Here is a 24103-nt window from a genome sequence, read left to right as displayed (position 1 = left end):
GAAGAAGGAAAGCCGCGACCGCAGCGTTGCCATGGTCATGTTCTCGCAGTGAGAACATGAACCATCCACGAACACTGCCTCAACGTGACTATGGCCCAGACACGTGAGACACATGTACAGTCATTTTTGGGTTTTAGTTTTTGTTGACATTGCAACGCCATGGCAACAAAGTTGTAAAACTGGCTATAACTTTACACAGAAATGGTAAGTGATTTTATCACACTGCAATCACGTTTAGATGCATATTGTTTATGTCTTGTGGCTAAACTTGTCAACCTATGAGTATTTTAACATTTAAAAATTGGCCCCCATTCACTTACATTGTAAGTTCTTCACTGAAACCTAGATTTTTTTTTTCTTTTTTTTTTTTTAAAGAAAAGGACGGATGAGTCAAAATTAATTTTTGTGGTGATCAATATCATGCCACAAATTCTGTTGATTGAGCTTAACTTGTATTGAACCTGGAATATTCCTTTAAATCATAATACCTCTCACCAATCAGCAAGGGCATGATTTGAGGTATCATTCTGTCTTCAAATCCTCTGCAGCACACATTTTTTGGAAGTTTTAAAACTCAGCTATAATCACTGATAAATTAAACAAAATACATCAAAGCTTGCACTGAATGATACTGGGTGATTTTGAACCAACATTTTATAATAGATAAATGTGTTTATTTTTGTCTTCTTCAAAAGGCAGTTTGTGTCCCCAAAGAAATGACCACATTTGCACAGTGCTTAAATATGGTTCTTGCCTTGTTTTAACTTACATCTTGATTGCTCATCTCCCAGTATGGCCTCTCACCATAGGACATCACTTCCCACATCACAATCCCATAGCTCCACACGTCACTGGCCGAGGTGAACTTCCTGTAGGCGATAGCTTCTGGTGCTGTCCACCTGATGGGAATCTTTCCACCCTGTGAGAAAAACAAATGAAAAACTATTTCAGATCAGAAACATGTCTTGTCAAAGCATCTTCACTGTTGATTATCACAGGGAAAAAATCAGTGTCGGGCTATGAAAACAGTGACAGAAACCATGATGTCTGTGGACAGCTCTTGAATGCTAATCGCTAATTGAACGTCCTGCCACTGACATACAGCGATTCTGACAGGGCGTCTCAAATACTGGAGAAGCACATCTAAATTTACTCTGTCGACAGTTCACATGCTTCTGCACACACATAAAAACCTCTCTTCAGCACTGCAGTGACACACTGAGCCATGGAACACGAATGACACTGAAAAAAATGCTATGCTAATTACAACAGCCTCTAATTATCCTCTTTCAACCCAGAATGAGGCAGCTCCATGTTTATTAATAATCTATACCTTCGCAGCCGCCTGAAGCCCTGCAAGAGAGCTGAGCTAAACTGAACAGTGACCCTTCATAAGAAATCATTCAACTAATAATGCTATTAATGAGCACCTTCCTTTTTAATGCATTCTGAGACAAAAGCTTCCAGCTCAATACATTACTGCATCATCAGAGAGCAGGAAACCAGCAAGGATAACTATGTTGTAAAGATATTTTTAAAGTCACAAAAAGGTTGTAAAATCATTTTTATCCTTCATACAGTGCAACAGATAGTAGGTTTTATTTTACAGTAATACAAGTGTATTTTCAAAACGTTGTTTTGATGTTAGCATGTCCCCTTCCGGCGTCTTATGTACCCCATTACTACGATTTTTTGCCATGTAATTTATCTTTAACAGTTAAGTGTTTCCCAATAACAAAAGAAGTACTAGTGAGCGATAAAGAAAGGGATAAAGATCAAATATGAAACTACTGTATTGTATTTTTCTATTATGCAATAATTCACCATTCTGAATTTGAATCATCATTGGCTATATGATTAATGTATATGTGAGTATTATCAGTATTGGGTAAGTTACTCAAAAAAGTAACCCACTACAACTGACTAATTATTCCCTCTATAACTGTAATCAAATGATTACTTCATTGGAAAAGTAATCACATTGCTAATTACTTAAGCTACTTTAAAGCACTTCACACAAACGTTGGTTCCCTTTCAATTCAGTCCACTCAACATGGCAAGAACTTGCACTGGGGATTCCTTCCTGATGACCTAGTTGAAACCCTTGTACATTAATGGCAATCATCTGATTGGCAATGGTGTTTGAGCCCCGCCCCTTTAGGCATGCAGTTGGCCTATATAAGCGGGTGCGAAATCACCATTTCTTCAGAATTTTCTTCCTTCAAGACTGCAAGCATCTCTCGTCTTGGAAACCCTCTCTGCTTCGACATACATTTTCCTGTGGATGGATCTTCTTTGCTAGACACAGACAGGACGAATCGTTGCCTATGCTTAGCGCCCACAACGAGAGGAATCACCGCTCTCCTACAGTGTTCCGGTGAAGCTTTTCTCTGCGTCGCCATCAAGACGCTCTCAGTTAACGGGCTCTTCGCTTCATGCTCATCATTGAAAAACACGGCGCTTCAGCGCGAGATTTACCTGCTTCCCACAGCGTTCCGGCATAAGTAATGCATGCTTTCATATATTATTCTGTAAGCTGTAAGTCTTTAAAAAAAAAGAGCCACTTGTGTGCAACGTCTTTTTCAATATATTGTTCTGCAAGTGTTCTTATTGCGAATGGCAAAGCGTGCCATCAGATGAGCATGAAAGCTGCATTCACTGCCTGGGCTACACCCATGTCGAAGAGCACTCATGGAGACAGATTGCCCTCACTGCGAGGGCATGAGTCTCCGGACTTTGCGCTCTAGGATCGCCCTCGATCTGTGGGACAATCCAGCCTCCCGCACACTCCTACCTGCCTCCTCTGTGTTAGATCCTGAGGGACCACATGAGGAGGCACGGCAGTCCACGAGGTAGGGATGGATGATTTCGAGGAGAACCTTGTGCCGACGCAAGCCTTGCCAGCCCCTCGCTCTTCCGATCCAACATCCTCACCTGTGCAATATGCATGTGATGAGCTCCGGCCCTCTATTAGAGCGCATGGCCTCATCACGTTTGGCAGCTCTGATGATTGGGATGACGGCGTTTCCCTCGCTGCTTCAGGTAAGTGGTCCACGGATGATGTTGCCGTCCCTTCCCCTGTGAGGGTAAGGAGCGTGCGCATGTCACTGACAAGGATCTTCTTCACGTCCTCGCTAAGGCGGTTGAGGAGCTCGGTCTTGAGTGTTCCCCTCCAGAGGAGCTGTTTTTTGCATACCGGCCATCATCAGCCAACTGTGGTCTGAAGAAGCGCACCATTCTTTCCGGAGGTCCACACGGAGCTCACGAAGACCTGGCATGCGGTCTACTCTTCGTCTACTCTTCGCGCACTCGGATAACTGCCTTCCTCACCATGGTGGACCACGCCGAGGAAAGAGGCTATTCAAAGCTTTCCTTGGTGGAACAGGCGGTTGCAACCCACCTCTGTCTGGCTACCGCCATGGGATGAAAATCCCGCCCATCCCTCCAAGCCACGTCGACTGTCATCTGCACTGGCTGGAAGGGCTTATACGGTGGCGGGCCAAGCTGGTTCAGCACTCCACAGTATGGCGGTGCTCCAGGTTTTTCAGGCCAAGCTTCTCAAACATATGGACAAGCAAAGCCCCGATCCAGTGTTGTTTAAGGAGCTCCGTACCACTACAAATTTGGTGCTGTGGGCCACAAAAGCCACCACTCAGGCCATCTGAAAGCAATGAGCAACCTGGTGGTCCTGAATCAGCATATATGGCTGACTCTCACAGAGATGCGTGAAGCAGAGAATGCCATGCTCCTCGACACCCTCCTGAAAGTCTCTTTGGCAACAGCATCAAAGGCTTTGCAGAGCGCTTCATCGCGGCCCAAAAGCAGTCACAAGCGATGAAGCACTTTATATCAAAGAGAAGCAGCTCTTCCTCTTACCTGGCACACTCCCACTCTACTTCCGGTCAGCGCCTGGCAAAGAACCCCACTCTTGCTGCTCCAGCACTGCCAAAGTCTGCCACTGAGCCGTCGTTGAGGCCAGGTAAACGTGTCTGAAACAAAAACTATAACAATCCAAGCACGAACCCCATGCAGATGGACATTTTAAATTACCTCGATGATTGGCTATTACTGGCCCAATCATTGGCCCTGCTGTGCAAGCACAGAGACTTGCTGCTTTGACATTTGAAAAGCTTAGGTCTAAATGTCAACTGGACAAAAAGCACGCTTTCTCACAGCCAACAGATCTCCCTTTATGGGGTTTGTCTCGACCGTAAGCATGCATATGCACCTCATGAATGAGTGCGTTCAGACCATTCTTCAGTGTCTGTCTCAGTTCAAACTGGGGAAAACATTTCAGCTGAAGACATTTCAAAGAATACTGGACTTTATGGCGGCAGCATCTGCCATCATAACATTAGGTCTATTACACATGAGACCTCTCCAGTGCTGGCTTAAGCGTCATGTACCACAACATGCCTGGCACCACGGGGGCATGCACATTGGTGTAACTCGCTGCTGTCTGGTTGCTCTAGCAACATGGACAGCTCCAGCCTTTTACCAGCAGGGTGTTATGCTGGGTCAGGTTTTCAGGCGAGAAGTGGTGACAACAGATGCGTCCAACAGGGGTTGGGGAGCAGTGTGAGACGGCTCCCCGGCTTTCAGCCTCTGGACAGGTGCGAAGTGGGCTTGGCACATAAACCGCCTAGAACTGTTAGCTGTCTTCCCAGCTTTGAAGGCTTTTCATTCCGACATCACCACATTCTGATTCATTCAGGGCAGAATCCAATCACTACAAATGATGAGCCTGGCACAGCGCCTCCTCCTATAGAGAGGGTGCAATCTCCTCTCTCTTCGCGCCTGAATTGTGGAGCAGATCTGCTGTCATGCCAGGGACCGTTGCCGGGGGAATGGAGATTTCATCCTCAGACAGTTCGCTAAGCGGAAGTCGACCTTTTTGCCTCTGCCAAGAACACCCACTCTCCCCTTTGTTACTCAATGTCCCAAGCCCCACTGGGGATGGAAACCTTGGCCCACAGTTGGCCTGCGAATGTCCTGGTTTCCGGAGATGATAGAGATACTGGACGGCCCTCCATGGGAAATAGTCACAAGCACTTCCAATGGAAATAAAACCTACTTTCCCAACCCCGGCTGTGAAAGGGTTAAGTTTACTCTGAGTGTATGTAAAGTATCTGGTTCCTATAGATTCCCAGGCTAAGATTAACTTTCCATCTGGTTTTCACCATGTGGGGTTATTCATTCATTTATATACTTGGAGACTTGTCTATAAGTCATCGGTCTGTAAGCCTTTTTTCAAGTGTTTATTCCTCTGGTGGTATGGCATCACGTAGTGCGGCGTAATGGGACTCCATTCCCCACTGCGAGTTCTCGTAATGTTGAGTGGACTGAATCGAAAGGGAACATCTCCAGTTACGCATGTAACCTCGGTTCAATGACGTGAATGCACCGTAAGTCCACATCCACACTAATACGTTTTCGACTGAAGGCTCTGTTTTTGTCTGTCTCTGGTTTAGTGTTATATTGACTTTTTGAGGCTACCCCAAATCTAGATATGTCATTTCATAACATTTCCACAACGTTTTATTTTGGTTCTATAAAATGAAGAGGCATTTAAAACTAAAATGCAACATTTCTCGAAGCTGATACTGATAATCTGATCATTTTTGCTTATTCAAAAATGGAAATGGCATGTTGTGTTTTGGTTACAATTTTTTAATTTTATTTTAGATATGCTTTCTAGACCGTTATACATTCTACTGCAACATAACCTCACTGCAACCAAAACACAACATTGTGATATGCTGTAAAAAACATATTTAGTGCTTGTTGGGAAGGCAATATTGTTGAACAGGAATGTGCTATCGGCCCTGTGTTTGAGTAGAGAAAATTGTTAAATAGGTGTGCCCATCCAAAACCCAAGTTGGGTTCAGGTGCAGGACAGAAAAAATATTAATGAACATCAAAAAAGAAGGCAGATGTCCTTACAGTGACATTAAAGCTCCAAACTTTTATTACAACAAAGCAACGTTTCAACCAGTTAGGTCTTCATCAGGCACAACGATTAAGACCTAACTGGTCGAAACGTTGCTTTGTTGTAATAAATGTTTGGACCTTTAATTTCACTGTGCAGACATCTACCTTCTTTTTTGAATGGAGAATTAAACCATAGCACTGCTGAGAGGAAACTAATTGACAAGGGCTTTAGTTGTTAGCATGAGCCAGCAATATTGCTGTGAAGCACGTACGCGGGTGGTGTAGGCTGCCTCTGGGTCATCCTCCAGCACTCTGGACAAGCCGAAGTCAGACACCTTACACACCAGGTTGCTGTTGACCAGGATGTTGCGGGCGGCCAGGTCACGGTGCACGTAGCCCATCTCAGAGAGGTAGAGCATGCCCGAAGCAATTCCACGCAGCATGCCAACTAACTGAATGACTGTGAACTGACCGTCATTCTTCTGTTGGAGCAATAACAATATAAAATACACATGAATCCCAGTGTAATTAAAAATAATCCATTTTAATCTTCCTTGTTGAAACTAAGCATCTTTAGTTCAAATGACAGCATTAGTAGTGGAATGATTGTTCTAGATGGATGATGCTCTATTTACACATTACTTCTGTCATTCCAGTGGATTCTCTAAAAAGTCCCTTTCTAAGGTCTAGTAAGTCTTTTTACCCTATAGTAATGCCTTGCCCCATAGACTTCTATTGTAAGACTATTACACGCATCTTTTGTTTGTTTTTACAAACAGATGGACGAGTCTAAATTATTTCTGTGGCAAATGATTATAGATGTAGCATGTTACAGATGCTATTCATAAAGATTAAGTTGTATTTAACCTGGAACATTCCATTATTTTTTTATTTATCTGCACAAAGCTAAAGTGCAAATAATTAAAAAAAAAAAAAAAAACATCTATTTAAATTAATGTTTGTTTGTTTTTTAATTACCAGTTTGTATATTTTAATAATTGAAATGCAACTTAAAATAAGGTGATTTACCTTCAGAAAGGTGTCAAGTGATCCATTCTCCATATATTCTGTTATGATCATCACTGGTTTACCTTTTTGAGAGACAGAATAAATCACATTTATTGCTTTCATTAAAAGATTATAGTCATGATATTTAACATCAATAAATTCTGAACTAAAATGTAAAGTATACAGCCACAATCGGCAATTATCAGTGTCAAAGCACATGTAAAGAGAACATGACTAAAATTGCCAAATTTGACAGAATAGATCCTATGGATATAATTGTGATATTTAAACTTCTTTGATCAGTTGCACAATCTTTTTAAGTTATAGTTCCCCTTAGCATTGGAAATTTATGAAATTTGGCATGTACCTTCAGAATGTCCTGTTGTACATGTATACCAGATTTTGTTAAGTTTGGATATTGCACTCACAAGATACAGACCAATTAGTCATTATGGGCCATATTTAAACACATATTGGCTAATGGCTGGGTTTCCAAAAAACACTTTGTTGAACAGGAGTAGCACTAAAGTAGTACTTAATCTCTGTGGCGCCTTTCCCAAAAGCATTGTTATTCAAGTAATATGTAAAAACGTTTGTAAATTAACGAGAGCTTTAAACTGCTCTTAAGTCCATTTAGTGCAACTTAAACATATCTTTCTCGCATCTGTCACAATTGATCTGAAAAAAGGGACATATAATAAATTACATTAATATATTTTGATCATTGGAAAGCCATTGTACACTATTGTATTTAAGAGGATATAAAAATATTGTAAAAAAAAAAAATCACATTGAAATCAATAGGCTGTCGATAAAATGAAAGATCATACAAACAAAATTTTATTTTTTTTATAATAATTTTAAAGTGGTTGAAAAAATTGTTTTGCAGAAAAGGAAATGCACATGACCATATGATTTGGGACACTAAAGGATTCAGATGAAATACACTTTTTTTATTTTAGCTCTTATGGTTCCGAAGTTACTGGCAAAAACGTAAATTAGCTTATTATAGTGCCACCTTGTGGTGGATTCTCACAAAATTCGGTACACAAGCTTATCTAGACACCCTGTTTGTGTATGCCAAATTTAAAAATGATCAAAATTCTTTTGATACCATTTTTTAATGAAGGTCAGTAGATGACACACAACAAATGTTGTACAAATCGTTATTTATAGAAGGAAACGAAATCAGAGATAAACATTGTGTTTGGCTTGACTCAAATTTTGATTCTAGCCAATACAGTTCAAGAAGTAAAATGTAAATTATCTCATTATAGCTCCACCTGGTGTCAGATTGGCTTAGTAGCGGAAGAGATTTGGGACCACCCTGCCAAGTTTGGGGTCTCTATGACTTGCCCAGACACTTTAAGGGCTGAAAAAGAATAATTGTCAGTGCAAATACAATAGGGTTCCAGCACCTTTGGTGCTTGAACCCCTAAAAAGGTTGAGCCCTTCAATATGTCTCGCTCCAACTTCCTGTTTCAGGTAAACAAAGGAAAGAAAATTGTGCTCATCAGGCTATTTCGTGGGGTCTTCAAATCAATTGTTATTCTGAAGCAAAGCTGAAATTTCTTTGCACAGCACAAAAATGACAACTTTGCTGTCCAATAATAAAAGAGATCCTGGCACTCACTCTTGGTGACCACTCCTTTCAGGTGGATGATATTGGGGTGATCGAACTGGCCCATGATGCTGGCCTCGCCCAGGAATTCCCGTCTCTGCTTCTCTGTGTAACCGGCTTTCAGAGTTTTAATGGCCACAGGAATCTCTCTCTTCCCCGGCAGTCGCAGCAGCCCGCTGCATACCTCACCGAACTCACCTGTAACCGGTAGACAGAGCCATCAACAACTCGCAGCAGACAATGAAATGCCCCATTTTGTTCAGGCACATTTCCTTAGTGAAGCAACAATGACCATGTTTACATGCTTGTACACTGGGGGAATCCCGGGAAACTCCATTATTGCAGCACAATTCTGCTGCAGGTTGCATTAGAAGGTGAAGGAAACAAACACAGCAACGAAAATAACGAAGCAACAGAAAATAAAAAAAGCAAAGTCTTCCTCGGATCCTATGTTTGTTATTTACACAAGCGTCACAGGAAAATTACATTGCTGTGGAGAAAGCTGCTTACTGACCGAGCCGCATGTATACGGGAGTAAAGCGTACGTCACTTATACAGTGCATGTAAACAGGAAAGCTGTTTTCGCAATAACCCGCTTTCTCGCAATAAGCCGCTTTCTGGAGTCCATGTAAACATAGTCAATGTGCAAAGCTTCTGAGCTATGACCTTGCTTCTGATTAAATGAATAAAGTCTGGCAGGCCACACTAGTATTTAAAGTGTGCCACTTGCAGAGCAAAAAATTAAAGAGAATGCAACCTAAATAAATCTATGTGATGTAACTGTATGAAAATATTTGTCTCACAATGCCTATTTAAGTTTCATAGCCACATTTAGGGTAAAAGCATGCTTTCTAATGAACATACTGATGAACTTAAGAGCTAAATTCTTTAAACCATCTCACGGTAGGCAACAGGCACTTTCCAAATAGGGTACAACATAGTTTTTCATGTTTTTTTTTTTTGGGGGGGGGGTCAAAACTAGGCCTATCACAGTTATTAAATAATCGTCTGATCGCGGTTATTTGATTTAACTGCGGTCAATTGAGATTACCACAATTACACATTTTAAGGTGTACATGCACCTTAAGAAATATGTCAATTTCTATGACAATAAATCGTGAAAGCCCTAAAAGTGACAATTAATCGTCATAGCCCTAAAACTGACAATTAATCGTCATAATCGCAGTTATCTTTTTGACAATTAATCGTCAGCCAAATTTCATAATCGTGACAGCCCTAATCAAAACGGTAAAGAAAAGTCAATAGGTCAAACTAAATTTTATATGAGCTGTTTTATTTTTAATTTATACATTTTTAGTAATTTTTGCAAATTGTTAAAAGTTGGTCTACATACATTTCTGTATATTCTATATTCAATATATTCTATATTAAATTTATAACTTTGCATCAAGATTTACGATTGCAAATATGGATTTACAACTATATAGTATATTCAGGATTCACAATTTTTATTCAGATTTACAATAACATATTTGGATTTACTACTACATAATGAGCCTTATAACTATATATATATATATATATATATATATATATATATATATATATATATATATATATACATACATGTAACTGGATTTTTAGGATTTACAACTGTTTTGTTATATAATTGGTTTATAAATATATATTTATACACAATTATCTAATCAGATTTACAAATGTATATTCAGTATTTTATAATACATATACATATACTGTATATTTTTGACTCATATAATTGTATGGAATGTTCAGTTGCACTTTATTTTACAGTGTTCATGTTACTATGTGTTTACATTATACATTTATATTATGAACTACTTGTTACTGTGTTATTATTTTGTAGAGCTGCTTGTACTTAAATACTGTTATTACTATAGTAATTAATACTAGTAACATGTAATATGTGAAACACGTACACCGTTAAAAAGTGTTACCGAATGTCCTTTTTTTTGTGTGTGTAATAATGTAAAAATCATGCAGTTACAGGGTTGTGGGCAAAAAGCGAGAAAGCTAAATACTGTGTTTTTGTATTTAAAATTAGTTTTTTTTTATTTATTTTTTTATAATGAATTGAATATCAAATTAACAGATTATGAGAAAGTCAAGACCTCTGAGGTGGACAGAAGAAAAATATAATTGATTTATAATAAATCATATTTAATAATTTATAATGTGGGGGAGCAGGTCGTGCCATATTCTTGGACAGTGCCAGCAAATGTTCCACACTTAACCTAATTAAAATTCTGCTTATATGTCCCATTGTTTTATTTGTGCATAACTCACTCACCAGCTCCAATAACCCTCTCGATGGTGATACCGCACACATCAATCTCTTTGGCAAACTCATGGACAGCCTGGTTGGGATCTTCGTAGGTGTGGGGATCGATATATGTCCGGACCGCTGGGAATTTGACTGCGAAGAACACAGAGGAAAACAAACAGAGCGAGAGGAGAAATTTTTGTTGTCTGACACTTTACAGATCTTGTAGGTGTTGATATGTGATGTATGTAAGAAGATGCATGCAGGAACGAGGGGAGATATTGTTTGAGGTTTTCTCTCTGGAGACTGTTCTTCCCTGATGATGGATTGCTTTTGCAAAGCATGATAATGTATAGCAAACTGTAAAATATGCCACACTTCTGTATGTCAATGTATTGTTGTGTACATGGTAGGAAACCACAAGATCTCTTTTGTACACCATAACGTAACAGCAGCAAAATACCATGAGGGAAGCAAAAGTGCTGTTCCATTCATGATCAACTGCCCAGATGTAATATCTGCCCTGATGACCGGATGAGATGGGCCCACTGAACTCTGAGTGAACCCGAATGTGTCTGTCTGTATCTCTGTCTTAAACACTCACTGTGACCATTGTGGAAGTGCATCTTCTCCTCATCTGGATCCTGCTTGGCTTTGCTGTAGCCACAACGTCTGTAAATAAATAAAACATGCATTATTTTTTATTCATACGCCACTCTTGAAAATCACCTGCACACTTATTTTCACTCTTTTTTTTTTTTTTTTACATGCAGTGTTGTTAATTGAATTGGCCTTATAATTAAGAAGGGGTAATAAACAGAATAAAGAAAGAACTGGTAATTGTTTTATCTGCTTTCAGTGCATACAGACTCTAGAAATGACTATTTAAACGTGTGCATATGCAACATAAGTTTTTCTGACAAACGTTTTCAAAGAATAGATATCTCAGTAATGAAAATGATGTCACCATTTACTCAACTCCATGTCATTCAAACATTTCCCTTGAACACAACATGAGTTTTGCAGTGTTTAAGCGTCTGTTTCTACACATTAATATTGGATGGTGATTTAAATTACCAAGTTCCAATAAGGACAAAAAAAGCACCATAAAAGCACTCAAAGTAGACTATGACCTGTGCACTATTTTACCAAGCCTTACACGATAGCTTTGTGTAAGGAACAGACTGAATTTAAGTTGTTATACACTAAAAAACGTTCACTCCGCCAGAGCTCAAACATCTACTTTGAGGTACGATTCACATCCTGATCGGTCATGGGACACACAAGAACCATTAACATTTGACGTCAGTAACATCACGTCATGACATGTCCTAAAGCACCATTTTTTAACAGGCACATGTGCAAATGAGATTTGAGAGCTCGAATTGAGGTGATTTTTAGTGAGTTAAATTTCAGTCTGTTCCATACACAAATCAATAATATGGCTTCAGAAGACTTGGAATATAGTGCACAATTTGTATGCACTATTTAATGGAGCTTTTTTGGAACTCACTTTCCACTTTTGTTTGAAAAGGGCAGTATGGGCATTAGGCCTAAAGTATTTTTTAGTGTTTCATAAAATATATCATTTTTGAGTAAACTGTTCCTTTAAATGAAAATTACTGTGTTTTATCTGCCAGCATAGTGTGTTTGTATGCACGCGTGTGTGTGTGTGTGTGGATTGAGTGATTGAACATTCAGCAGCCACAACACTAGTCTGTAGACAGCACTTGAGTAAGTGCTGTGATGACAGTGATGTTTCAGGAACTGAAAGGCTGAACTCTGTTTTCTATTTCACAGAGCATTTTTATTTCCGAGATAACTGGATGCCACTCACTGAATTAAACATGCATTGTAGAGAGGTTATTGCACAAGAATATAGCATGCTACTGTTTGAAACGCTTATTGTTGCATACCTCATTGTTTCACATTCAATAATATATATATATATATATATATATATATATATATATATATATATATATATATATATATATATATACATACATACATACAGTATATGACACATAAGCCAAAAATGCATTATAAATCACTGATACAGTTATAGCAACATGGATAAAAATACTTTCATGCAATGTCTGTGAAATAGGGAGCCATTTTACATTAGGTTATACATGCTTAATAACACTTATTAACATTAGTAACCTATAAAAATGCATCTTAATGGAAAGTGGACAGATATGAAGCATTTAGTATTAAGGAGTTGACAACGGTAGAAACCTGTACATAAAGTTCCGAATGTTTTAATGGTAATCAAGTTCTGTTATATGATATATCCTGTGAATGAGCATGAAGACCTGAAAAGTGTTTTTTTGCAGAGAATTTTAGGTAACTAGGACTAGATACGTTGAGACACCACTTGGAATAGCACAATTATTTTGACATCAACGTAACAAGGAAAGTGACAACACACGTGAGTCAAGACATTACAGTAATTAATATAAACACAAAGTGGACTGAAGCAAAATTTAAAAAATGTTAATCTCCTTTTAATCTCACTATAATAGTATTTTAATATACTTAGCGCTGTCAGTTTAACATGTTAATTCAGTGTGATTAATTATATAAAAATATAACATTAAAAACATTAACACAAATTATGCCCCTGGCTAAAAGCAATTTTTCTAAGAGCAATTCAAGCTTGAAGTACTGTCCAATATTCATGTTTTTATGAGTCTCAGTCAGCAAGGGGCAGTAAGCTCATCACACAGCTGTACAGGCAATAAACCACACTTATCAAAAGTAGACAGCACAAGATGACTACCTATTATTGTGTTCAAACATAGCTGGACATAGTTCCGAGTGCAGAGGTCTTGAGACATGTTTTTCAAACTACACAGCATCTTAAAAGCAATGTTCATGATGCAACGCAACCGAAGTGAGACACTGGTGTCCGTCTGACACGTGCAAGCACACGCGTCCTAAGAAAAGCCCTTTAATGCATAATAAGTCTACCTTGGTAAGATTGACAAATTAAATTGCAATATGATTGGCTAATGTTCAATGATTTGGAAATAAACAATATATTGTCTTCTTTTTTGTATTGCAATTTTTGTATTGTCTTATCATTGCTTTATTCATCTGTCACATCAATATAACGTAGCCTGTTTTAATTATCTGAATTATTACATGTACTATTTATATTTATAATTATTAAAATATAATTACGTTATAATTACATGTATTTAAAAATAGTTAGGGCTGTTAATTAAGTGCGTTAATTTAGTGTGATTAATTATAATAAAAATGAATGCAATTTATCATGCCTCTTGACAAGTATATGTAAATTCCATAATAAAAGTACATATTTTCCTATCATAGGAGCAGTTAAATTTTAAAGTACATGTGTTTTTATGAGCATCGTCAGTAGATGGCAGCACGTCTCAATAAACCAGTGTTTCTCAACTGGTGGGTCAAGACCCAAAAGTGGGTCGCAGGTCTGTTCGGACTGGGTCAAGGATTATATTCTCTCTTAACAACACACTGGCAACTGACTATCAACCGACAGCCTGAATGTCACACAGCACAATACAACCTACTGTATATTATATATATATATTTTTTATTTTTTTATTTTTTTTTTTATATGGTGTATGTGTATGTGTATATTGTGTGTATTGTATACTGTACATTGTATATTATTATTTGTATATTGTGTTGTGTGTAATTATGTGTATATTAGATATGTGTATATATAGGTGGAACAGAGCAACACTGTGCTATGCGCCAAAATAAAGTTGTTGTATTTAAAATTACACATCAACCATACAAAAATGTTTCACGATTTTACAGCAGTAACAGTAACTGTGATATTTTAACAAATGTAATAATAGATTATTTAATATGAAACTAAGTAGAATCTGTACTATTTTTCATTAACACTATAATTTATTATTATTATTATTATTATTATTATATTATTAGAAAAACTAGCTATATTGACCTATAGCCATCGTAATGAGGGACCATCATGGTCTTATGCCTGTGCTTCTATGTCATTACACTATAAATATAAGGGCAAATACAAGTCTGGACCTCAAAGACTTGTGGACAAATTTTGAATAAAGTTTTCCACCAGTGTAATATATGTTCTGTTAGAATTATGTTTGATATTAGGAAATAAACTGGATACAAAATATAATGGGCTCATCAATATCCTCATCAACTTTTAAAAGGGGGAAGGGAACTTCTTTTTGTTGTTGACATCAACAACAAAAACATGTCACTTGATACATGCATTTATACTTGAAAACCATGAACAAAACTATGCAAGATAAAAGAAAATGCGACCCAGGATACATGAAATACAGGTTATGTTTTTTACTATGGTGGGTCGCCATTTGATGTCCAGTGTAAAATCTGGGTCCCGAAGCAAAACCAGTTGAGAACCACTGCAATAAACCTCACAAGCAGCGCAGTAACAGAATGAAAGCTGATCACACAGGACACATTTTTGACAGCTAGGTGAAATACAACAGAATAGAGGAATCTTGAGACGTGTTTGTCAAAGTTTCAGCTACTTTTAGCTTGCAGCATCCCAAAAATGCAGAATTTATGGTGCTTCAAAAGCGTCTATCTGAGGCACACACCTGTACATAGAGTGACAATTAAAAATAGCAGAATGCAAGAATGTGTCCTTTGAGAACTGGACAGTAATTATGTATTATTTATAATTTATCTTTATATGGGGGCCATTCTCATCAGTACTGGCCTTACCTAATACGGCCAACCCAATATCATGAAAATTTGTACATAATTTAGAAGTTGGCTTTACCGTATGGTCTTGCATGATGTTGTTTGCATAAACTCGTATGACTTCATCACGTGCAAATTCCCGGATGTCTAATGCGGAAGCGTGAATTCCACACACGAGGCATTAAGGACATACTTAGTAATATTTTTATGTCCTTACCCAAACCCCTTATCTAAACTTAACCAATCAGTATAGTGTGTAAACATGATAGGAAGCTATTGTATGTGACAGAAGCAAGTAATTGTCGTGTATTAAATGGAAACGATGTCTAGCGACATCATTGGCTGTAGTGAAATTCGTAGGAATTCAAAGGAGTGCAGTTGCATGATATCATACGAATTAGCCAAATTTAGAAAAATCGTATGAATCCTGATGATTTCGCCGTGAGAGTTTGTTGAATACGCCACTTAAGCAGCTGCATAGGGCCCCGTGTCCACCAGGGGGCCCCCACTCGCCGGGTTCGGTATAGATAAATAATTGCACTAAATGTAATCACTGGCCACAAAGCTTGGCTATATGCACACCAATAATCAGAAGGAACATGTCAGAACTACTAAAAATATTATATAACAATTGAAGAAAAGGCATAAAGACATAAGTACTGTATGTAAATTTGTGTGCATCTAAGAACTGATGTGGCGACATTGGTATGGCAGTTGAATTTCAGTGCGGGCGATCCGAGTTCGAGTCCGTCTTTTGCCAATTTCACTCTTGTCCCCATATTCATCCCACGTAAGCAAAGACAGACAGTGGCTGTAAGGTGCAAAATGTGTAAGTAAAATGTCTACGGGGAGTGTGATATAACTGAAAGTAAACACGTCATTGCAGTGATCTGGGGGCTCACTGAAGGTAGGGCAGCAGGGAGAAGGGTTTGGTTTAGGTAGGGCCACATGTGCCTTTACTGGTCAGGGTGCGTAGGAAGCGGCTTTCTTCAATGGCTCGGCATGAAGAAATTGATTTGTTTATTTGTACAGTTTAAGCTTGCTTAGTTATTGATGTTGGGTGTGTTTGGTTATGTGTACCTGTAGGTAGTGGGGCCCCATTTTGAAAATCTTTGGGCTTAGGGCCCCCAAAATGCAAGGTGCCCTGTTTCTCAGCAAATAATGATATATGTGATTCATTAGATTAATTCATCTGATAAAAAAAAAAAAATAATTATCGATGGACAGCCTCAAATAATATAATATAATATAATAATTAATTAGGGCATGTTATGTTTTTTATTAATATAAGCGTAAATAAGTATATTTATTAAGCATTTATATACTGTATGTTTATGTTAAAATGCTTACTATTTGTGTGTGTGTGTTTGTCTATTTCCCATGGGATTTGTCTTTATGGCTCCAGCCCCTGGGGAAGGTACACATTTTTCTCTCCACTAGAGCAAATACTGATGAGTTACAGTCTCTCTGACGAGGACACCAATCTTGAAGCTCCACCTCTTCCTGTGCTCTGCTTTCTACTGCTGAGCCTGATTGGCATCATTCAGCCTGATAAATGAAATGACACCTCCATGTCTCATCTGAAACAAGTATAACTCCTCTGAGTAATATTCAGATTGGCTATTATGTAAGCTTTATACATATTAAACAGCACGTATGATGGGAGACAGGATTTAACAATAAAAGGGTTTTATGTGCTATGTAGACCAAAACACAGGTTCCAATCACAAAACTCCCTTCCCAGTCCACTAAAAACTTTTATTGAAGCTAAGCTGCAAAAATTACTCATCATAGCACCTCTCCTAAACAAGCCACAGGATTTGAGGTATTATTTGTGTTCTTTGCACAAATGGTCCAGCAGGAGTTATGCCCTGGGTTCATATTCCATGAAATGTGGCCAAATGAAAATTTTCACCCAATGGCCTCGACTCAACCCCATCACCTCAAGACACCATCACCTCCATCAATTACAACAGAAGCAGTCCAGTAACAGCTACAATAACAGCCTTGACCAGCAGAGGCTTGTACTCCAGACAGCTTTCTGTAATAGTAATCCTTCTGCTGGTGCCCTTAAAGCTCATTCATGAATAAGTCATGACCAAGAAGGCTATTAACAACTCTCCCTCAAAATCATTCTGTGACATGAAAGGTGAGCGATGTGTGACAAGGCTGTGGCCCGTCTGATAGACTGATACACACTTGAATATAGTAATTGTTTCAAACCACCGCACCCTTGAAGGACTTCCTAACCCTTGCTTAAACAACTGAAACTGCCTTTCAAGTGGCAATCTTGAGGCTTGATGGAAGCTTCGCCAGATGATATCTTTTTGAGGTCTTCCCCTTAAACCAGTTGTAAATCTCGACCAGAATTTGACAATGTTGAATTAAAGGCTGCAGCTCAGGTGAGTACAGACTTCCATTCATGGAACACCACCAAGGGGTCAGGGTTTGGCTGGTTAGCATGGGCCAGTTTACAGACTACACCATTTTGGGGACAAAAAAAAAAAAAAATGCCTGTTTCCTAGTTGACAGCAATTCAAAATTTGCTGTGTATTCTGGCGAAATACTTTTTTTCTTCTTTTTTTCTTGCATATCAATCTTAAAAAGTTCACAAGACCTATCTTCCAAAACCTTGTGAGCTGCCTCGCAGCCTACCACTGGTGGGAATTTTGATTCATCCCAGCAAAAAAACAAAAAAAAACAATTATAAATAAAATACAATAATAATAATTCAGATTAATTCCCTGATTCGTTGAGTGACCATTTCTTAAAATTTATAAATTGTAATACAGTAATTATAAACGTGTCTTAGAGCATTTCACCACTTTCTCTCCTTGTTGAAAGCGACTGACTTGCATGCCGAACTGAACGAACGACATAGCCACCTCTCGTATAAGTATACTGTCAAAGTATACTCCATATGACTGTATACACAGGCACACTGCTATGAGACGCCAGACTATTTCTTTTCAGGAGTTTAGACCCATAAAGATGTCTTTATATTCCTTGAAACTGAAGTTATACAGACGCAGGGATCTCCTGACCTCCCCATATACGTATTCTTGACGTGCACATCCACTGTTGATGTTTTTACCTTCATCTACTGTTGTTTACAGGCGATTACATCTTCTTCTAGTGCTTCTTCATGACAACAACAGCTGAAATGTTAGTGTTGCCACCTTCTGGACCCACTAATTAGTGCAAATAATTCCAGGTGCATGCACATTCTGTGCGTTCAAAAATCAGATTGCGCGCGTTCAGTGCTTGAGCACTCTTCTGATGATGATATTTGAGTCTCGCGTCCAGTACGCGGACACTCAATATTCGCGTCTGACCAAAGTATACTTGGCTTGCACTATAGTCAGTCTTTACTGAGATGAAAAGCCACCAAAGTAGTCTTGCACTTCAAACTAGAGCTCATTGGCTACAAAGGGAACATCCAAACCATCATAGAGCCTTAGAAGTGACTGATTTGGGACACTTCACATAGGCAGCCACAAAAAATGCGCTCCTCGTGGAAGCAGTTTAATGAGTTTGCTTAGCAACATGCTAAGTGAGACGGAGCATGCATTAGCGTCTGCCAGCGGGAGGTCGTTGTAAAGGGGTTTGGTGGAAAGGAGGAGGCGAGAACCGGCTTGACAACTTAAATAATAATTTAATAAACAACTTAAACAAAACACACAACTATAAACACACAGTACAGCTGTCTGTCATTCTCTCTCTCTCGCTCTACACTCCTCCCGGCATTGCCTCAGGCCGGGGAGCCCCCGGCATGACGTACATCCCCCGCCCTTCCTCTCCGGGGGGGGGGCGTGCCTTACGCCCCGACTGCCGGCGGGTCATCCCCGCCTTCCTCGACCTGGGAGGAGACAGGAGGGGAAAAACAACAAAACAAAATGGCGAGGGAAAGGCCAACACAGAGAGAGAGAGAGAGGAGAGAGAGAAAAAAGAAACTCACCGGTTCTCTGATGCGCCGTCGCGTGGTCCTCAATCACTACTCCACCCTCTCAGGCGGACTGCAGCCGCTCCTCCCCAGGCGGACCGGAGTCAGACCTCCGACCCCCAGCGGACAGAACGCCCCTCCATGTTCCCGGCATCCCGTGGGGACACTCCTCCGCCCCTGGCAGCGGCCCTACCACCCCAGGTGGTCGGGGAGTTGCTTCCCTCCTCCCCCCGCGGACGGCGGTCTTCTCTCGACCCCTCCGCGTTCCCGGGGGATGGCAGGGAGTTGACGACTTTCCTCCGGAGTGCGACCAACCCGTTGCAAGATGGCTCTTTTTAAATATCCGTAGGCCAAGAGGCTCATCGCTGGCAGTTGTTGAGCTGCGAGCTGGGCTTCCCCGGACAATAGTGGGATCAGTCGGGCCGCCCATTGGCCGAGCGGCCAGCCCCAGATCTCGGCGGTCCGCTCAAACAAATCCAGGAAGGCCTCAGGGTCGTCCGCCGCCCCCATTTTCTGTAAAGCTGGTGGGGGTAATGGCGTGGGAGTGTCCGGGGTCGCGGCTGAGGACGCCTCCTGGCTGAGGAGGCTCCGGATCGCCTGCCGGTCCTCGGCTTGAGCAGGAACTCGACAAACCGGCGGTCTTGTTCTTGTCGGAGCTCAAGCAATGTCTGTTGTTGGCTCTGATGTAGGCTGGCAAGGGCTTGGAGGATCTCCGCCAACTGGGAGGACTCTACGGGACAACTTCCATCCATCTTCGACCCAAACTTCAATCCCGGGTTTCGGCACCAGTGTAATGGGGTTCGGTGGAAAGGAGGCGGCGAGAACCGGCTTGAAAACTTAAATAATAATTTAATAAACAACTTAAACAAAACACACAACTATAAACACACAGTACAGCTGTCTGTCATTCTCTCTCTCTCGAACTGTCGTCCCCGGCCGCCTTTATCCCTCGCGCGCCCCATCAGGTTGATTGGGGACCGGGTGTGTCTCATTCCAGCCCGGCCCCGCCCTCCTCGGCTCTACAGTCATTAATCCCTTGACCGACAGGACTCCAATGAGCTTTTTCTTTTACTTAAAAAACAACAAGACGTCATACTCAGATCTGATTGTTTTCATCAACGATCATACTCAACTGCATATAATCACAAATGCTGATTGTAATACACTGTGATTCATGGCTTTTATAGCCTCCTTGCTAGCGCATCTGACTCCAATGCCGGGGATCGCTGGTTCGAATCCCGCTCAGGGCGGGTCGAGTAGGACCAGTGAGACAGGTGTCTTGACCCAGATGGGAGTGAGGTTGAAGGGGGTGGGTGTAACGGTAGCCAGCTGGTACATGATAACTGTGCAGTGTGTAAACTTCACTCTCCTGGCCTTAAGAGACACACTAGCAACCGAGGCTAGGGCCATGGCTTTTATAGCCTCCTTGCTAGCGTGTTCGACTCCCATGCCGGGGATCGCTGATTCGAATCCTGCTCGGGGCGGGTCGAGTAGGACCGGTGACACACGGAGGCAGTACAGTCGTTTTTATTGAACATAAATCCTTTACTTACTTAAAGCTGCATATGGACATACATGTTCTACGGCAAGCCCCTATGGGATAAATAGACAATCACACACATCCACAGGATAAAGTTACTCAATGAATCATATCCCAAATCACTCTATTACAATTGCTTATGTTCACGTACTCCTGTTGCTATTTTGGCAAGCACAACATGAAAGGGAACCGGAGAGAGTCACCCCTCCACCATTCTGAATCAGCACGTGTGTCATATACCTCTGAGTGAAGAAAGCGAAATCTCAGCAAAACAGTCAGTAAGTGTTTCGCCCTCTGCTAAAATCGAGTTGTTTGGAGCACACTAGTGTGATTGCCTGGATACAAAAAAAATATTCTCCTGACAATCTGCTTTTTAATTTCAAACTCAATATTATTTTGCCTACTTTGAATATATTTTACATTTCATAAGGAGCAAATAAAGATAAACACACTACAGTATCTACACCTATTGCACTTCCAGTGTAATTCCCACAAATCGCATATTGTTTATTAGGGGTCAAGCCCCGAAGGGGCGAAAGACCCCTATAGTTTTCGTTAGTTTTCTTCTTCTTCTTCTTCTTCTTTTTCTTCCGCTCGAGTCTATGGCAGCCCACAGAACCACTTGCGGGACGCACACAGATAGAGGACAGTCTGATGTTTTACCACAGCAAATTTCCTTTTTCAAATTTACCTCAAACCCTCTAGTGCCACCAACTGCGCAAATTTGCACTCACGTTTATGTTAATAACTTTTGAACCGTGAGTCCTAGAAACGAAATTCTTGTCCTAGGCTGTTTGTCGATTTGCACGAAAATTGGCCTGCATCATCTAGAGGCAATCATGACAAAAAGTTATTCACGGAATTTTTATAAACCATACTGTTTTCGAATGGCGCTTCAACGAATTCGACGAAGAACGTGCAAAATTGAACTTGAGGCTGTATCTCTGCAACGCTTTGAGGGATTGGGACGAAACTTGGTACTTGTCATTACCATTAAGCCTTGAGGTTACCAGTAGTGTTTTGGCATACTGCCCCTACTGGTCACGAGATATGAAAAAAACACCTTTTTGCTTATAACTTCTAAACAGTTTGTCATAAAATCATCAAATTGGTCTCATTAGATTCAGTGGGGCATAGCGAGTCCAAAATTAAAATTCCTATGTCAGCCATTTTGGACGTCGGCCATTTTGAATTTTCTGAAAAATCTACTTTTTCGAACTCATCCTAGACTGTTTGTCCGATTTGCATGAAAATTGGCCTGCATCACCTAGAGGCACTCACGACAACTATTTCTTTAGTTATTTATAAAACAAATGTTTTTTTTTTTTTTTTTATGATTCAAAGTTTACATTTTCTAACTCCTCATACACTGTCCATCGGACTCTAACCAAAAACATGTCACAAAGCTTCTTTTGCTGCTCATGGTGCCGATAATTAGCTTGACCCTGGTATCACTGCTTGCAGCTATATTTATAGAATGTGTTTGTTTGCTGTAGTCTGTGAGAACAATAGCATGTATTACTGTCTCATTTTAACACTTTGTGCTGAGATGCATAATAGGACAGCATGTATGAAACAGGATATTGTTGTTGGCTCCTTGTCTTGCTCGGCCATTGTGTTTGGTGATCGTGAAAACAAATCTCCTGCCAGTGTTTACATTAAGAAGTGGGGGACACATATTTTTCTCACTGTAGAGCTGTGGCCAATGAACAGAGATGCAGACACGCTTATAATTCCCTCTGTGATATATGAGAGCTAAATTGATTTCTATATTAAAACCTGTTTTCATTGACTGAGGCTCTTATTTGATATAAATAATGTGGTGATAATGTAAACAAAAGCTCTCATACGTATATTGCATCTTGGCATTGAAAATGAAATCATGAAATAGTATGTCTTCATTTCACATTGCAATATTCATTATGTTTATATAAACTTTAAAATCCATTACAGCATTTTATGTGGTTGCCATGGCTTATCCTTTATAAGATAAACTGTGATAACCATATTTTCTGACAAAATACCTTGGTTTATTAAAGATATTATCTTTGTTTTGTCATTTTGATTTCTTTTGTCTGATAGTGGTACCTGATGTTATGACATGAAGAATTAGCTTTGCTTGTGTTTGATATAGGATAACATATACATTTATACAGTCCACATGTTCTTTTACCTGCCACTCATCAGGAAACCTGTTACTAAGGCAACAAGGATGATGCCCACGGTAACAGCTACAGCAATGATGGGCACCTGACCCTGCTCACTGGACGCAGCTACTGCTGGAACGGAGTAAAGGGAAAACCATAAGAAGCGGTCAAGTGCTTTCTAATCACAACCGCTTAACTACAATTATCTTTAAATTCATAGATGTAATAGAAGTAACAACCATACTATGTATAGAACATTGCTGATGTTTTATAACATCTCTGAATTTTACACAACAAAATGTAGCTTAATAAAGCAGTAAGCCACTCAGGGCTGTGGATTACATTTATTTTACCATAATTTTGCCTGAAACCTTCTGAACTGTGGTAAAAATCACTGTAGCACACCTTCATAAATAATTCAATCCAACCAATCAGAGAAGCCGCTGTTACCGTAAAAATAAAAAGTGTGGCAAAAGAGGTTAGCAGCAATCGCCACTCCCATGAAGTAATAATCAAGATGGTCTCCCCACACTCTTACACTAATTACATACTGTATTTGTATGTCCCACCTATTGCATTCAGGTAATTTCTGAGCCAAGACAGATGAAGAATGTGTTGTTTTTAAAACAAGCTTAATTTAATATATATATATATATATATATATTCTGAGATGCTATTCTTCTCACCACAATTGTACAGAGCAGTTATCTGAGTTACCGTAGACTTTGTCAGTTCAAACCAGTCTGGCTATTCTCTGTTGACCACTCTCATCAACAAGGCATTTCCATCCACAGATTGCCGCTCACTGGATGTTTTTTGTTTTTGGCACCATTCTGAGTAAATTTTAGAGACTGTTGTGTGTGAAAATCCCAGGAGATCAGCAGTTACAGAAATATTCAAATCAGCCCGTCTGGCACCAACAGTCATCCATGCG

General features: G+C 39.8%; 1 protein-coding gene across 3 annotated transcripts in view; it reads right to left on the bottom strand.

Annotated features, from left to right (window-relative positions):
• Positions 1 to 24103, bottom strand: part of LOC127432332 (ephrin type-A receptor 5-like) — a 182355-nt gene that overhangs the window by 49642 nt on the left and 108610 nt on the right. For 2 of the 3 annotated variants that reach the window (XM_051683253.1, XM_051683254.1), the window contains exons 8-14: positions 23196 to 23298; positions 11428 to 11495; positions 10851 to 10976; positions 8573 to 8758; positions 6961 to 7022; positions 6204 to 6413; positions 770 to 919 (exon numbers count right to left, since the gene is read on the bottom strand). In XM_051683253.1, coding sequence (XP_051539213.1) covers positions 770 to 919; positions 6204 to 6413; positions 6961 to 7022; positions 8573 to 8758; positions 10851 to 10976; positions 11428 to 11495; positions 23196 to 23298 — 905 coding nt within the window. Of the gene's footprint in view, positions 1 to 769; positions 920 to 6203; positions 6414 to 6960; positions 7023 to 8572; positions 8759 to 10850; positions 10977 to 11427; positions 11496 to 23195; positions 23302 to 24103 lie in introns of all 3 variants that reach the window. The other variant, XM_051683252.1, reaches the window with a different exon arrangement.

Source organism: Myxocyprinus asiaticus, chromosome 42 (assembly GCF_019703515.2).
Source record: "Myxocyprinus asiaticus isolate MX2 ecotype Aquarium Trade chromosome 42, UBuf_Myxa_2, whole genome shotgun sequence".
Lineage (NCBI taxonomy): Eukaryota > Metazoa > Chordata > Actinopteri > Cypriniformes > Catostomidae > Myxocyprinus > Myxocyprinus asiaticus.
Note: the sequence above shows the minus strand (reverse complement) of the source record. Positions and strands in the feature narration are given on the sequence as shown.